The sequence below is a fragment of the Protopterus annectens genome, chromosome 9.part0 (assembly GCF_019279795.1).
Source record: "Protopterus annectens isolate FY-2018-M chromosome 9.part0, PAN1.0, whole genome shotgun sequence".
NCBI classification, from domain to species: Eukaryota; Metazoa; Chordata; order Ceratodontiformes; family Protopteridae; genus Protopterus; species Protopterus annectens.
Window position 1 is genome coordinate 1,197,982,422 of NC_056743.1, and position 17,187 is coordinate 1,197,999,608.

At 41.2% G+C, this 17,187-nt stretch overlaps 1 protein-coding gene across 2 annotated transcripts in view; it reads left to right on the forward strand.

Annotated features, from left to right (window-relative positions):
• SLC43A1 (solute carrier family 43 member 1) overlaps positions 1–17,187 on the forward strand; it is a 658,072-nt gene that overhangs the window by 609,840 nt on the left and 31,045 nt on the right. For both annotated transcript variants that reach the window (XM_044084117.1, XM_044084118.1), the window contains one exon: positions 13,855–13,978. In XM_044084117.1, the coding sequence (XP_043940052.1) occupies positions 13,855–13,978 (124 nt within the window). The remainder of the gene's footprint in view (positions 1–13,854; positions 13,979–17,187) is intronic.

Below are 17,187 nucleotides of genomic sequence, written 5' to 3' on the forward strand. Positions count from 1 at the left end.
CAGGAGCAAAGTGTTGGGAGGGTATGATTGGCTATCCATCATCCTGGTTTTGTTTTTTTCTTTACTCTACCTGGTAGGCATGAATGTAACTATATAATTGTAATAACTGTAATAACCCAAAAGGGTTATTACAATGAATTGTTTTTTTTTTCAGTTGAAGAACTAGCTGAGGTGATTATGGATGTAACAATCCGAAGGCTACAATGAATCCATCAGGTTATTACAGTGAACTTTTTTTTTTTTTTGCTGGGGGTGTGTGGATGGAACTGCAATAATCTGATTGCTAGAATGTAGCAATTGGTTTATTAGTATCTGTACAGGGTGGTGATTGAGACAGCCATGCTTCTGATATACACTATACTAGTACATAGCCAGTCAACAAATAATTTCACTCCTTTGTTAGTGAAACTTGAAAACAGGTGCTAACATATGTCCTGGTGGGGGTGGGGGCAAAATCCACCTCTCTACAAATATAGGGGAGTAAGTATTTTGATTTCAACATTTTAATATTTCAACATATTGACATCTCAGTATTGTACATTCAGTATTATGACTTTCATAATATTGCTTTTCATTAAAATGACATGGAACTAGTCCAGACATTCTTAAAATTGGAACTTAATGTTGGTGCAGCTGTTGATGCAAGAGGATAAAGCCAGATTATGACACAAACAATCTTGGTTCAATTAGCATCTTGTGTTTCTATAGAAGCTAGTGTGGATAGGATGGATTGCCACAATCCCTCTGAGGAGGAACAGAGGATACAGATGCAATGTAGGTGCATGTATCTGAATTACCAGGCTGCCATTTGCTGGCAGCTGTCATCAAGAGTAAATAGGAATGTGAAATCACATGGAGAATGCCTAGTGATCCCCTTTGTGATGTAGGGCTTTTGTGTGCTATTTGACCCAGGCTGTGATTATTAAAAAAGTTGCCTTCAACAGACTCAAATAAGTTACCTGATTAACTAATAAACAATTTTGCAGTACACTTAGACACACAGCTGAGATGCCTCTTGGGAAAAACTGCTGAGGGTGATAAGCATATGCATTTGTCCGTCTGCCTTAAAGAAGACAGCTGTCACAGCTGCACTTAGTGAATGGAAATCTTGAATGAAAATGTATTCTGTTCCACCCTAACACACGAACACAAATGCATTTTAGAGGATAGCATTTGTGCTGCTGTTTAGCATATGTTGACAAATTGCTGAGCAACATGAAATGCCTTCCATTTGTTTGGTATGATCAGGGAAGTGCATTTGCACGAGGGACTCACCTTAACAGTAGTACTGACTTAATTTGCATCTTTCTGGTAATCATAACCTGTTGATAATATCCCTAACCCAAAGACCCATTACCCTGTTATCACACAATCCAATATCTGGGGAATTAAAATACAATATTGTCATATCCTAGGTACGATTGGCTAGACAAAGGCTCTTGTGCCATTAGCCTAGTAGTCACCTATGAACTTATGAACCTGTGCAGGGCTTTCAACCAACAAGCTTCAGTTTCTCTAGCAAGGGTCCTCGCAGACACGCCTACTGGCTATCCAAGATGTAAAGGGCAACATATTTTCCTCCACAGGCTGCAGAAAGGGAAGCGGGAAGATCTTCCAGTTTTTTGGAGCTACCCCCAACTGTGAAGTATGCCAGTTTATATGGTTGCACATAAATAGCTTGTGGACTCCAATCCTGGTTGTCTACCACCAGCATCTGGTGCCATATATGTATATACATACATACAAGATGGCTGTCTCAGGACTACATAACAAAAGCAACTCTTTACATTGCATCAGGCCACAACAGTGTGAATATTAGTGTATTTCAAAGTTGTGACACCATCATAATGTCACACTTTCTTCCAGCAGATGATTTCTTAGGCTCTTATTGCTGTATACAGTGTTTGTTATGCTGTACTTCTCAGAGTTGGAATATATAAGTTTGGAGGTGGGAGTCTTACCCCATATGTCAGGGGGTACAGGGAGGTCTTGCTACCCTGTAATTTGCCCCCTGCAAAAAAAAGACTTCCTCCAAGGCTTGCTGAAAATAGTTTCAGCAAATTTCATTTAGAGATTTTGCTCTCACTCGGATTTCAGTCGCTCTGTTGACATGAATCAGTCATTGACAATACCACTGTTGTGTAATATATAAACAAGCAAAGGTGACTCACTTTTCCTACTTCTGCAGGGTATCCCCAATGATGTAAAGACCGAGAGTGGAGCTTATGCTGCACCTACAATAAGTTGCATAACTGCAGCCAGAAATGTAATTTTGAACAAACTAGGCAGGCTCAACATCAGCAACCATGAGTGGAAACTAGACCCTGGTAAGTTACACATAGGTCACCTGTATAGACTCCACCTTTCAGCTTCTAGTAAAAATCACCAGCTGCAATTGTTTTGTTCTAGCTTTCCATGCTCAGATGCTTGGACAAGTTGACTCATTCAACGTACTGTGGCATGGCGTTCTCCTCTATGTCCCATCATCCTTGCCACTGCTACCAAGGGTGTTATAAAAGATCAGAACAAAGTGAGATAGGGTCCTACTGGTGGTGCCCCTCTGGCATAGACAACTGTGGTTTTCTCTTTTAATCCAGATGACCAAAAGGGACTTTTCTGCATTCACAGCACAACAGTTTGTAGGAACATTGGTGTACCCAAACCTCTGGCTCTTAAGATTAGCTGCATGGATATTTTCAGCCCAATAACTTCCTTATCCTCTCTTTCAGGGGTGTCAGCATCCTCCAGGAGGCCATAAAATCTTGGCAGAGAAGAAGAGGTTCAGATTTTTTTAATCCTGTTTTCTGCTTCCACCCTTGCTGATCATCTAGCTGACACTCACCTATGTGTTCCCATCGCCAGGGCAAGCACTGTTCAAAAGATGGCCATCACACAGGCAGCAATGAGGGAAATTGTCATAGTCTAGTCTAACCCCTCCCTCAGCAGCTAATGTAAAGGCCTATTAGACTTTTCCTTGTAAGCATGCACATTCTTGCTCATGCCCAATGATGGTTGCAGTGAGATGCAGTTTAGCAGAGACAAGCAGATCCAGTCCATGGTGTTGCAAGTCATATACCTCTCTTTTCAGTAGGTGTTGTTACTGCAGCAAGCTGGACTACAACCCCCCCCCCCACAACAGGGAAAACAAAGTCAACTGCTCACTCCCACCCTTTCCTTTCCAGCTTCTCCAGCACATGAGCCATTATCTGATCTCAGGTCATTGGGAATCACAGCCAGTTCATTATCCATTTATGCCACGGAGCTGGGCTGAAGAGTTTTAGTATGTGCTTGCGCACCCGGAAGCATGATCCCAAAGGAATGCAGAGATCTTGCAAAATCTGGCACATCTCCTCTTAAGTGGTGGGAGTTTGCCTTACCCTTTTGTCAAGACGCTTCTGTCCACAGCAAAGAGTATAGAATTATATTAAGAAGTATAGGATGCAAATAGTAATGTTACAGGAGATACGTCTGGATAGAAATGAGATGGGAATATGGTAAAGAAAGAATTTCAGGGTGGACATTTAGCAGACCGTCATAGACAAAGGAAAAGGATATTTATTAAAACTGTTTGCTATAAGGATCCCAATAGTTATAGAAGGGGGGACAGTAATGGGAAATTTGTGGTATTAAGGGGTTAATGACAGGAGAGAAGGATTATACTGGGATGTAGTTCCATTTTACATAAAAATACTATTATGGAGCTTATGAGAATTTTGGGAGACATAATAAGCTTTCAGCAGGGAATATTATTTATGGGCGGGGACTGGAACTTAGTTTGAAATAGTGAGGATGTATCACAGGGTCCTGGAAGAGAATCTATAACAAAAGGTGGTAGATTTCTGAAGACATATATGATATTACTTTGTATGGAAGATATGAATTCAGTGACAGGAACTTGGTCAGAATTTGTATGTTATTCTCCAAGGTGCAACACTGTACTAGACTGGATAGAAATTATATATCACAGAATCAGGCATGTTTAATTGAAAACTGTAAGGCCCATCAAGTAACTATATCAAGTCACATAAAAATGAAAATTAAGATAAAATGCAGGGTAGTGGTGTTAGATGGTGCTTTCTTTGCTGTTAAAATGAGAGGAGTTTAAGGAAAGGGCTGTAGAAATGATTTCAGATGTATTAGAAAAAACAGAAATTTCTTTAGAAGGGATAGCTATGAATGGAATACAATGAAAATGGAGTTTAAAACATGACAGAATGAGAGAAACAGACATTGGAAATAAGTAAAATATTTTTAGATGAGGTAAAAAGGTTAAAGTATTGGTGGAGAAGGAAAAGCTCACAAATCAAAAACAGGAGCAGCTGCAGAGTGCTAAAGGGAAAATAAGAGTGTTTGCATAATATACATGAGTTTAGAAAAGTCGCTGGTACGCAAGCATTTGTTGATAACAACTCTGGAGTACAAAAACTACTAGTGCAATGATTTAGGCAACAAAGTATAAGGGGCTATAGCCTATGACAAGAGCAATAACCAGAGATCCTATAGAGATATTAGAGATATTGCAGAAATTTGTATAAGATAAAGAAGCAGGACAACCGTGGAAATTTACAAATAGAAATAGTTATGGAACACTTAATTATGCCAAGGTTAAAGGAAGATGAGGCTCCCTATTAATGGTTGATGAGATGAGATAAAAAGGTGAGAATAATCAATCTACAGGGAAGTCTCCAGGAAAAGGAAGGTATTCCTTTGGAAATTCTGAAAGTTAAAAGGGGAAAAAAGTGATTAAGATTTGGAAGGGTTTTTAACAATATTTAGAAGGGGGGAGTACCAGTTCCTTGGAAAACAGCTGTGAAGGCTGTAAAATCCATAGAGGGTAATGACTCTTCAGGCCCTGCTTCATATAAACCCATTTCAATTTTAAACCACGATTATAAAGTGGTTATGCCTATAGTAGCTAAAGTAGTGGCAGAATCGATAGAAATGGAATAATGTGGTTTTGTGTAAGGGAGGTAACCATATAACAACATCAACAGAACAATGATGATCTGGAAGACGGCAGAGTATAAGAAAATGCTGCTATTGTTCATAGGTTCATAGGTTCATAGGTTTATACTAGGCTATCTGCCCCAAGGCATTTATAAGCCTAGCCCGAATTCTTGTGGCTTACGCCACCCCTTATATGAAAAAATACTGTACCCATTAGTTTGTTGTGCCTCTGTCCAGCAGTGACGCAGAGATGATTCCCGGGGTAAACCTACGATCTCCCATCCACAGGTCAAGATTTCTCTTGAACAGAGCCAGAGAGGTGCTCTGCCTCACATGGACCGGGACTCTATTTCACAGCATAGGGAGTCTCTGAGTGATAAATCTATCCCTCCAGCACGTCCTATTTATATCCTTGCTAAGGTTTAAGTCGCTTGCTCTAGTGGTTTTGGTGGATTTGGATTTTTTGAGGTGGAGCATGTCCATTAATTCCGGGTTGGACATGGCCTTGTATGTCAGGCACATGTCACCTCTGAGCAGATGGTATGCGACTGAATAGAGCTGGAGTTTCTTCAATCTGGCAGCATATGACAGATTTTGGAGTCCCTTTATCCTTTTGGTGAGAAACTTTTGGGGTCTCTCCAATTGCTGCAGATGTCGGGCGAGATACATCCCGAATGGGGCATTGTACTCAATCATTGGTCTGATAAGTGAAGAGTACAGGGGAACAATGACCTCACTAGATCTGGATGTGAATCCCTTCATGATCAGGTGGGCAATGTAGAAGGTCTATCTAACCACTTTAGCAACGTGAGTGTCAAAAGAAAGGCCACTGTCAACCTGGGTCCCCAGGTCCCTGATAACCTCTTCTGTGCTTAGTGGATTGCCACCTATATGGTAGCTTGGGGTTACCTTGTTTTTCCCGAAGGGTATGACTATACATTTTTGGCGTTTAACTTCAGGCCATGGCTCTGGCACCAGCTATCTGTTTCCGTGAGTCCCTTCTGAAGGATATCCGTGTCCGATGCACTTTCCACTATGGCCCAGTTTGCAGTCGTCTGCAAACTTTGTCAGCCAAAGACCTCCCATGTTGGCCTGTACTTCTGAGAAGTAGATGCCAAACAATAGGGGCCAAGGACCGAGCCCTGTGGGACACCACTTGTGACCGGCTTGGAGTCTGACATAGCGCCAGCAACTCTAACCCTGTGGTTTCTGTCCTTAAGCCAGTTTGCAACCCATCTTGTGACATATGGGTTTACATTTAAGCTGGTAAGTTTTTTACAATACCCGAGTGGGGTATTGTGTCGAAAGCCTTTGCAAGGTCAAGGTAGGCTGTATGGACTGCCTTTCCCTCATCAATGGCCTTGGTGACTGTTTCGAAGAAGTCAACCAAGTTCAAAGGGCATGATCTTCCCTTGACGAAGCCAAAATGGGTTGGGTCCAATGTCTGCAAGTCCCTATATCTTTGTTTATGAGCTCCATTATGATCCTCTCCATAGCTTTGCAGACTAGACTTGTTAAGCTTATGGCGGTAATTACCAGGGTCCGTAGAGGCACCACCTTTGTGGAGTGGGACCACAGTTGCCGTACGCCACTCCTTGGGCACGTATCCTGTGGTAAGGCTGAGATTAAACAGCTGCCTTATGTGCGGGTTTAATTCCTCATTTAGCTCGTGTAGCACACAGCCAGGGACACCATCCGGTCCCATTGATGCTGTGTTTTTAGCTTTAGAGAGAGCAGCTTTCACCTGCGCATTTGAGATGTCTGGGAGGCTACACTCCGCTGGGATAGTTATCTCTCCTTTAGGGGAGAGGGGGTGAAGTTTGCACTGAACCTGTCTGCCAGTATGTTGGCAATGTCTGTGGGTTCAGTGATTTTTGTATCATTTTGGACTAATTCTGAGCATATCTGGGAGTTTCCACCCAGGTTCCTAACATAGCTGAAAAAGACCTTATGATTGTCCTTTGAATCCGTGGCAATTTTTCTCTCAAAATTGGCCTTAGTTGATTTTATGAGTGCTCGTATTTTTTACTAATAATGATCAGGGTGACTTCCCCTTTATGGATTTTGTTCTCTCATGTAATAGCTTTCTCCTCTTATTGTAAAGTTTGTTAATGGCTGGGGTCCACCAGACTGGACGTTTGCCCTTTGTGGAAAGAGTCTTGGTTTTATTTGGGATTGCCTGATCCATGCAGTCCTGGAGGTGTTCATAGAAGGCATTTGTAAGGGCTTCCACAGCTTGGGTTGTGGTTTCCACTGTCTCAGGGGCCTTGAAGGATACCACACCAGTCTTGAGTAGTGTGAAGTTTGCTTTAGAGAAGTTCTTCACTGTAGTCTTTTTTGTTTGGGGTGGGGGCGGGATGTGGATTTCCAGTGAGATTAGTTTATGATCAGATCTCACCAATGAGGGATATACTTCCGGTGTGGAGCATTTTGTCCCCATGTTTGTGATAATGAGATCTAGTATATTTTCTCCTCTCGTGGGAACAGTGACTAGCTGTTCCATGGCATTTGAATTTATGAACTCCAGGAACCGTTGGGCTAGAAAGTTATTGCTTGTGTAATGTTCCCAGTCTATATTCGGGTAGTTGAAGTCACCCAATATGATGGTGTTTGGAGATACATTTATACCCTCCAGTGTCTTCAGGAAGGCTGTGTGGTGTTCCTGAGTTTGAGAGGGTGGCCTGTAGCATGCTACAATTTGTAGAGCAGTTTTTCCTATGGTTAGTTGCACCTGGATGGTTTCCGAAGCTTCGTGCGTTGCCACCAACCTGGAGGTGTGGGTATCCTTTATGAATATGGATACACCCCCTCCTTTTGTGGTGTGGTCCGGGTTTTGGGGCCGGAATGCATGATATTAGGTAAAACCTAATAGTGCCGGGGTGCTCTCAGGAGCCTTGAACCAGGTTTCAGTTACAGCACAGACATCGATGTTCTCCATACTGAGAAGGGCCTTGAGTGCGTGCATTTTGAGATTTAGACTTCTGGCATTGAGCAGCATTACCCTCAGTTTCTTCCCATTTTTGTTTTCTAGGGTGGTAGGTTTAGAATTTGAGCCTTGCCTAAAAAAGGCACTATAGGGGTGGCAAGAGCCTTAGCCAATATCCGGAATCCCAGGGTGACAGGTGCAAGCCGTCCCTTGCAAAGCAGCGTGGCTTGTCAAGCATGTCATCCCAGGCAGACAGACACTGGATCCCCTTTGAATGACACCAGACATGAAGCCAATTGTTAAAGCTGATCATCTTGTCTCTATATTGTGGCATCATTCTTGGTGAAGGAAGGATACTGCTCAGGGTTAGGGTCATACTTGCCTGGGCTACATAATCAGAGAGCTCCTCTATGTCTCTTTTCATGTAGTCCAGGGAGGTACGTCTCAGGTCATTCACACCAGCATGGACAATGACTGTGTCATATTTGTACTTGCCGTGGAGTGACCAGTGCTTGTGTTATGTGGCGGATTCTAGCGCCCGATAGGCAGCTTACTGTGACCCTCTCCTTGTTCAGCCTGGTGAGTGGGGCGTCAGTGTGTCTGACTATGGAGTCACCTATGACAAGTATGTTTGGTGTTGTATTTGGTTTTAAGGGCTGTGACTGCTTTGCACACTGCTTTTGTGGTTTATGTGTTGCTTGTGGGGTGTCTTGAGGTAGCAGTTGTTTGGGTGTCTGCTTTGGAGGCCTCTGCTGTTTAGGTAAATTTTTACTCAGAGTCTCCGAGTATGTCTTTGTGTGTTTATGTGTTTGATTCAGTGGTGTGGTAGCATTATGTGAGGCTGGTTTTGTGGTGTGTGTAGTTGCCTTCTCCTCCTGTCTGGTCTTGCCAGTCCTGAGTTGAGAGAGCTCAGCCTCCAGTTTGGCTAAATAGCTGCATCTCTACTTAAGTATTTGTGTTATGTGGGAGGAGGAGAGGGTTGTCTGTGTACATGAGGCAGTTATAACATTGCCTCAAGATTCCCAGATTCACCAGCTGGACCGGAGAGGAGACTGACAACTGACCTTTGGACATGCTAGAATAATATTGGGAATTCCTTAATAATTGAAAACAAGGGCCAGTGGGGAGTGAGGGTGTAGTGCTTTTAATTTTTAGTGCTGACTTATATAATTGCTTTAGTGAGCAAGTGCCAGGTAACTTGAGTGCAATGTGTTACAAGTAACTAAATGCAAAAGCGACAAACAGTAACTTTCTTTCAAGTGAAACAAGGAAATAAGTACAGTAAGCAATGCAGATATCACTAGTGATCCACAGAAGCTGAGAAGCCACGTATTAGGTGGAATTAGCTTCCAGGAAATAACAAGCAAACAAACAACAAGCATATAAACAAAGCTAGATTCAGCAGGCCTGGATCTAGTCTATGCTAGAGCAAACAAGGTGTACCAATTTCAGTAAGATACAGTTCAAATATTCAGGCACTATAAACCTTTAACCAGAAATTCCCAGCTCAGAAGGGCAGAGTCCAGCCTCTTCTCCCACAAGAGTGCAGACCACGAACCTTCTTAATGTAAAATAACTGGCCTGAAGCCCAAGTGCCTAAACCAGAACTAATACACTTGGACACTGGGCTCTCAATCAGCAGTTCCCAACTTAGAAGGATGAAAGCTACCTGTCCTGCCACCACAGTGCTTGCCACAAACCTTCCTAATGTAAAACAACTGGTCTGAAGCCCAAGTGCTTAATCCAAAAGACTTAGAATGATAGCTACACTTTAATCAAGTTACAACCAAGCAGTAATAAATACAATTGAATACTTTAGAGAATGTCTGGATTAGTGCTCAAGTTACACAAACAACGCTGGATCCAGCAGGCTCAAATCCAGTCTATGCCACAGCAAACAAGGCGCACCAACTTCAGTAAGAAGCAGTTCAGATATGCATGCACTATAAGCCTTTAACCAGAAATTCCCAGCTCAGAAGGGCAGAGTCCAGCCTCTCCTCCCACAAGAGTGCAGACCACGAACCCTCTTAATGTAAAATAACTGGCCTGAACGCCCAAGTGCTTAAACCAGAATTAATACACTTTTAGAATAACAGACACTGAGCCCTCAATCAGCAGTTCCCAACCTAGAAGGATGTAAGCTACCTGTTCTGCCACAACAGTGCAGACCACAAACCCTCTCAGTGCAAAACAACTGGTCCGAAGCCCAAGTGTTTAAACCAAAAGGCTTAGAATGAGTTACACCAAGCAGTAATAAATACAATTGAGTATTTTTAAGATGATGCAAAAGTAAAATGAAGTAGGTAGAAACACAAGTACAGTAAAAGCAGATGAAAATTTTTTTTTTTTTTTTTTTTTTTAAGTGCTGAGATCAAAGAAACAGATTTGAGAGCTGAAACTAGAAAACTGGCTAGTTATAAGAAAAAAAAACAAGCTAGAAGGCTTCCCTCAAACACAGAAGGGCTTGGGGGCTCAGAAGCCTACAAATAGTCTATACCACTTAACAGGAAAGGCAGGAAATGAGCTTAATTTTTTTTGTCTGTTTCCCAGATGCTCTCTTTGTACACAGTAGGAGTGCCTGAAATCAGAATATGATCTCACTGCACTCAGTTGAGTGAGCAAATGAGATGAGCCCAGGTGTGGGTGTTGATGCAGATAAAGCATTCAGTAGAGTCAGCTAGGATTTTATGAGTAGGGCAATGGTAGCATTTGCATTCCCTGACAGAATACAAAGTTTAATAAGGGCATTATATGAAGAGTCAGAAGCAATAATTAAAGTAGGAGCATTTCTCTCTAGCAACCTGGGTTTGAACATAAGAACCATGCAGGTGTGGCCTCTTTCCCCTTTATTATTTGCTTTATATTTAGAGCCATTAGCAATGAAAGTAAGGGACTGGCTAACAATGGAAAAAGTTTCTCAGAACTGACAGAATTTCAACAGGTACATGTACCTTCCATGTTTTTAACTGACACAATTTATGTGAGTGGAATTTCTTGTCTTGACCACTGGGAAAAGATACTTCCATTAGATCAACAACAGTTTTTCATTTTTTATAGTACACAGTAAAGTATGGAGGGGCACATTCAAAATAGCAAGGCATCTGCGTTTTTGTCAAGTGTCAAAGCAAAGCATCCCCACTCCAAGCCTTGCATCCACAGTTTTAAAATAAATTACTCCAGGAAAGGTTGGGGAAAGGTTAAATCCCAACTACAACATCCTTAGCATGAGCGACAGCATTTTGATGTAGCACACAACAGTCAGTAGTGGGATAACAAATGGAGTTGCATAGTAATTACATTACCCTGTATCAGCTATGAACATAAATTGTTTTATCATCAAATAAACTTTACAAAACCTCCACTAAACTATTAATTTTCTAGTAAATATCACTCATGTGCCAGAGGCACTTAATGAAAAAACAAATCCATTCACTTCTGCAAACATAAAATTAAAAATCATTTGCCTGATATAGCTGCATTTGGGATTAAACTTTATAGTTCACTCAAGTGTGAGTGGAATTTTTTAGAATAAAGGGACCACCAAGTCAAAATAATTTAATGTAGAAACTCAGGTTCTGAAAACATAACACAGACTGAAGCAAGATTTTTGTAAATAGTAAAACTCCACTAAAATATATGCATATGAAAACATTCTTGTTAAATGAATGACTGACTTTAACAGGCAAAACATATTTTACAGAAGGCAGGGTATGAAGAGTAAATTTAGCCTGTTTCCTGGAGACTTGGAGTCTTCAAGGCAAACTGTCACACAGAGTAAAACTACAAATTAGTTCTGGGCATCTTACAAATGTCCGTTCTGGACATCTTAAAACCTCAAATTCTACTTGAAAAAAAAAAAAAACAAGTACAAAAACTTCAGCTAATGGTAACACCAGAAAGCGAAGAGAAGAGGAGTACAAGTGTTGGATTACACTAAGGTTTGTTTACAGGACACCTTACTGCAGTACTAGATAAGTAATCATGTCTGTAGATGTCACAGCCCAGCCATTAATATTGACCACTCACACTGAAAGTTTGACAATTAGGTCACCGGGATGCAAATTTGCACGCCACAAGATCATCATATCAATCAACCGCAGTCCACAGAGACTGCCAGAACTGATAACAGCAGAAAATACCTGAGTACTTTTACAGAAGGCTAGCCCCTATATGCAACCCCCCTTTACATTTTTCAAGTGAGATATTGTACAATCATGAGGAAGTGGAAACAGCTGGACCTGTATAATAGCAATGGTTTCCTTTTCTCCATGCTTGCACAATCTAGTTCATGGGCAAAAACATAAAACGTGACAGCTTGGTGATTGGCATTTGTGATCACCAGCAGTACATAAATAAGACATTTGATAAATGGGACTCAGAAATTAGGGATCTGCAGACTAACTCCCTCTCTATAGTCCTGTTCCTCAAAGATTTAATACTGGTACTCAATGCTGTTAAGCACAGAACAAAAGAAAATATAGATATGTAGTCTAAGAGGTTTTGATTCCAGGAATGAAGAGGTGTTACTTTTCATTTTCTTGTCATAGATGACACCACGTTTTGAGTATTTTTGCACTGTCCTCAATGTGACTTGCTTATTGACTCCATTAACTTTGCCCTATCATCTCATTCGTTCCTTCTAGGGGTGACAGCCAACCATCCCCAACCTGAGTGAGAGCCTTACTACCCATGTGTCCCCATACAGGGGGACTAAACAGCTCATTTGTTCCTGAGGAAGGTGAGTGTTGAAGTGTTGATCAGGAGTTAGGAGTGGGCGGGATAATCCTGTGGAAATCCTTGTCCCGTCCTGCCTACCCCCCCCCCCCCCCCAGTAGCTGGCTTGTGGATTTATGATGACTGCCTGGTTAGAAAGAGATGTATGTTCCCCCACACTTTTGCAACAGTGAGAGCCTAACAGGCTTCTTTTACCAAAATCATCCACCCATCACCAATGTGGTAGGAGACTAGCTGCCTCCATCCCCCAGGATGGGTAAAGTGGTTGTGACCTTTAAGCCCATCTATCCCTGCTAATCAAACATGGGTTGCATGGGTCATAGTCAGGGCTTAATTTCTCTAGAATATAGGGCCAGATTCTGAGTATTGTGTGCAGTTTTGGAAGCCATACTAGGGGGTTGGTGTAGTAAAGGAAACAGTAACCATGAATATTAAGGGGTATGAAGAGAGACTGAAACATGTAAATGCTATCCTTGGAAGAAAGAAGAGATATAGGTGACATACATCCAGATCTATAATTTAAGAGGAAGGTTATGTGACAAAAGGGGGCATAATTAGTGGATATCTTGAGGATCATTTTCAGGGGGATGCTAGCAAGATTTTTTTTTTTTTTAGGGAGAAGGTTGTTGATGGTATAGCAAATTAATCACTGTAAAGTAGAAGGCCAAACGTGACCTAAATTTGCAGGGTATAAATGGTATGGATTAGTTATGTAACTGCATAATAAATCATCATTATAGACTTTTTTTCTTCTCTGGCTTTACAATGTAATTTATGGCTTTTCAGGGTAGTGAAGGGAATATAAAAAATATCCCAGCATGCAGTAGTAAAGTATAGGAAACACTTTTCTGAAAGGAGAATTGTCTTAAGAAGATTCCAGCAGGAAAACTACATAAATATGAAATAAAATCTCTTCAAGAAGTTTGCAATACTTACATAATAAAATGAGGTGAAGTATGAAGAACAGTAAATGGCTGAAAAGAAATTACACAGACAATGTTGTTCTGTTATTTCCTGGAAGTAATCTGACCAGCTTAAAACAAGTATGAAGTTAAATCACATATTTCTAGTTTTAACAGGCTACTTTTGCTGCATGATGGCATACAAATGAGTATCAGTTTTACAATGTATTCTGGGATTCTAGGTTAAAACTTTCTACCGAAGACTAAAGGACTCAGTGATCTCATAAGCTAAACTGTCAATTAATCAACAGTCCATAACGCTGCTTTTTTTTCTTTGCTTGACAGCTATCCATCCAATCACTTTGGTACACTGACTGGTCTGCAATCCCTAATCAGTGCAGTCTTTGCACTCCTACAGCAACCTTTGTTTATGGTGGTGGTGGGTCCACTGAATGGAGACCCTTTCTGGGTAAGAAGATGTGTATTAGTGTGTGTGTGTGTGTGTGTGTGTGTGTGTGTGTGTGTGTGTGTGTGTGTGTGTGTGTGTGTGTGAGAGAGAGAGAGAGGGAGAGTGAGAGATGTGATTTTTACTTTGCTTTGTTACCATGCAGAATAACATCTAGAGAAAAAAGGTGGATAAGAAAATCTGTCTCAGTTTTGTAGACATAGCAAAGGTCTTCAGTATAACTAAATTATGCACACTTTTCCCACATATCTTTCTGGATATTTCTGTTACAACTGTCTTTCCCTCTATTTCTTGGTATTATTGCTTTTTTAGAAATCATATTCAATATGGTAGTCATAATGCCGTGCTATCAGCCTCTTCTCATATTCAACATAATTGTACTTCAAGGCTCCATCCTTTGCTTTCTTCATTTTACAGTTTTTATTAATAGTAATGTCTCAACTGTATCCCTGTGTAGCTTTATGTAGTTCAGAGCACAGGTTTATGGTCATGAACTGCTAACAAACTCCAACATTTTTAATCCAGGGTTTGAATCCCTCATTCTGCATTTCCCATCTGTGCAACTCTGAGCAAGTCATTTAACCACCATTCCTTGGTTACCCCTGAAGTCAGGCTTGTGTCTAGTGGGCTTACCAGATTAATAAAATTAAAAAAATAAATTCCTGCTGCATACTGATGATCTGTTGTTACTGTAGTCATGTGTGCTAGTATGTCATTCTCAAATCGCTATTTGTTTTTGTACATCTCTCATAGCTGTTCCAAGCATAACCATATCCTGCTAAAGCACAGTAAAATCTGTTTTTTCTGTATGGGTTTGCCTATAGACTCAAGAAAGTCTCATAGGTCTTTAAATGTTTTAGACAGGTCAGCCTTTTGCAGGAGCCAGTGTCATATATTTTACGTACCTTGGCTTAAACTTTGATTGCTCTACAAACAAAAGTAATTTAGTTACCATGATGATTAATGTGTTAGAGGTAGATCTATTCTCTGTAAAACACTAGTTAGCAGGGCTGTTAAGCTTTGCTGGGCTATTAAGAACTCTCTTTTTCCTATTATGCATCATTGGTGCATTGTCTGTCCAAATTTTCTGCATAAATGTTGAGGAGCGGAAAATAATCTGCAATAGGACAGAAGGAATGGGAGCTCTAGATAGCTACACAAAAGATGGGGAACAGTGAGAAAGTATGTTATGGAAGATGGATTTATGTCTCAGACTTGTACTACTTTCTGGTAAGCACAAAACGTCTGTGTCTGATAAGGTCTGTTCTTCATAATAATTAGGCCTTAGTTGCTGAGAAAAACTTTGTGGGTATACGTTCCTTTGGGAACATACCCAGGATTAAAGTGGCACTGAATGAAGAATTCAACTTGGGACAGAGGATCCAGCTTATAGCATCTTGCAAAAGTTTTGAGGGAAGACCAAGCAACTGCTGCAAAAGATATTACCCAACAATGGGTCCCAAAACAAGGCTGTGGAGATTGCTACTGCTCTAGTGGAGTGGGCATTAGGTACTAATTAAAAGGGGCCTCCACGCTTAATATGATGAAAATATATGCTGTTAGATGACCACCTGCAAGACTAGTTGTATTTGCATATAAGTTTAGTTCAGTCAATGTAAAATCTAAACTTAGATACCAACCAGCAAAACATGAGTTTGAATATTTTCTGACCCAATGTTGTTTTGATGAGCAGACACTCTCCTTGGTTAGTATATTTAGAAAAGAAGACATATAGATCAGTAGCCTGGTTTATATTGGTCTCCATGGCTACTGTAGACATGACAGAGAGGATTGCCCACATCTCCAGAACAATGATGTTGAGAGGTTGGAGTCCTGAGACAATGAGATGCCATGGATCATTTGCCTGTTGTAGCATCTATCAAGCCAAGGACAGATATATCCATGGTGACTGACACCTGGGAAGCTGGTAGTTGGAAGGAGTTTACGCAGATAAAAAAAATTGTCCACCACTGTAGATGCCATTTATAGGCTTTGGAAATTTTTCTCTGAAAGGACATGGGATCTGAACTCTAGAATCACTGCACCTGATCTGTTCATTACAGAGACTTCATGCAGAATCTGACATAATGTACCACTGGTGTGGCTGCTGCCATGAAGTTTAACACTTTCAGAAACAAAAATGAGCTGAGACAAGAGTCTGTCTCTATTATCTTGGATGCTGTATACAGAAGGAATGATATTCTATGTCTAGGAAGATGTGGATGAAAAAGAATAGTGTCTGTCTGGCAGCCTATGAAAGTCAGCATGTGCGATGAAAGCAAGTGGGACTTTTCAAGCTTCACTGTTATTCCCATGCAGCAGAACAGTTTAATCAGAGGCTTCCTAGGCAGAATTAAAGTATCAAACAATACTGCCATGAGGAGCCAGTGATGTAGGGATGGGAAGATCTCGGCCCCCTGCAGCCTTTGGGTACCTGTTACTACAGACCTGCATGTTGAACCCTTGGGATTTTTGATGTGACCAAATGGATTTGTCTGGAACTGGTAAGGACTGGCTGCAGCTCAGAAGTACAAATAACTACATATGAAGCCTGCAAAAGTAAGGGTAAGTGTCTTGGAGTTCTAAAGAACACATCTGATCTTATTCTGATATGCATTGAAGAATAGATAGACTGCACGGCAAACTGAAAGGTTTCTTTTGGAACAAAGATGTTTAGATGGCTGAGATTCAGTGGCTTGAAGTTCTTTTTTTGTTCCCTAAAAAAACTAGAGTAGAATTCTAACCCTTTGAGGTCAGGTGGGACCTCTTGTATGTCCCTTATTTGTATGAGGCTGGTGACCTCCCTCACTGCAGCATTCTTTTAATGGGGTTGGACATAGACAATAGTAGTGAGGAAGGGTTGAGTGGGGCTACGACAGGAACTGTATACATTCTGGATACAGATGTCTTTATCAACCTGCTCTCTCTGTTGGTAGTCAAAATTGGTGGATGGAGGGACACACATCCCCAAGTGGTTCCAGAGTGAGATGGTCATATAAGGCCTCAGAACCGCTGCTGTGTATCCACAGGTGGACTGCCACCTCCCGAGGAACACTAAGGTCCTTTGCCACTAGGCCTGTAACCTTGCTGAATACTAGCCTGGCTGTTGAGTACTGTTCCAGCTGTCTCCTACTGAACCTTGGGCTTTGTGCCACACAGAACCTACATGTGATGCTGGATCCTCTGTGTTCTCAAAAATGTATGCTGTAGAG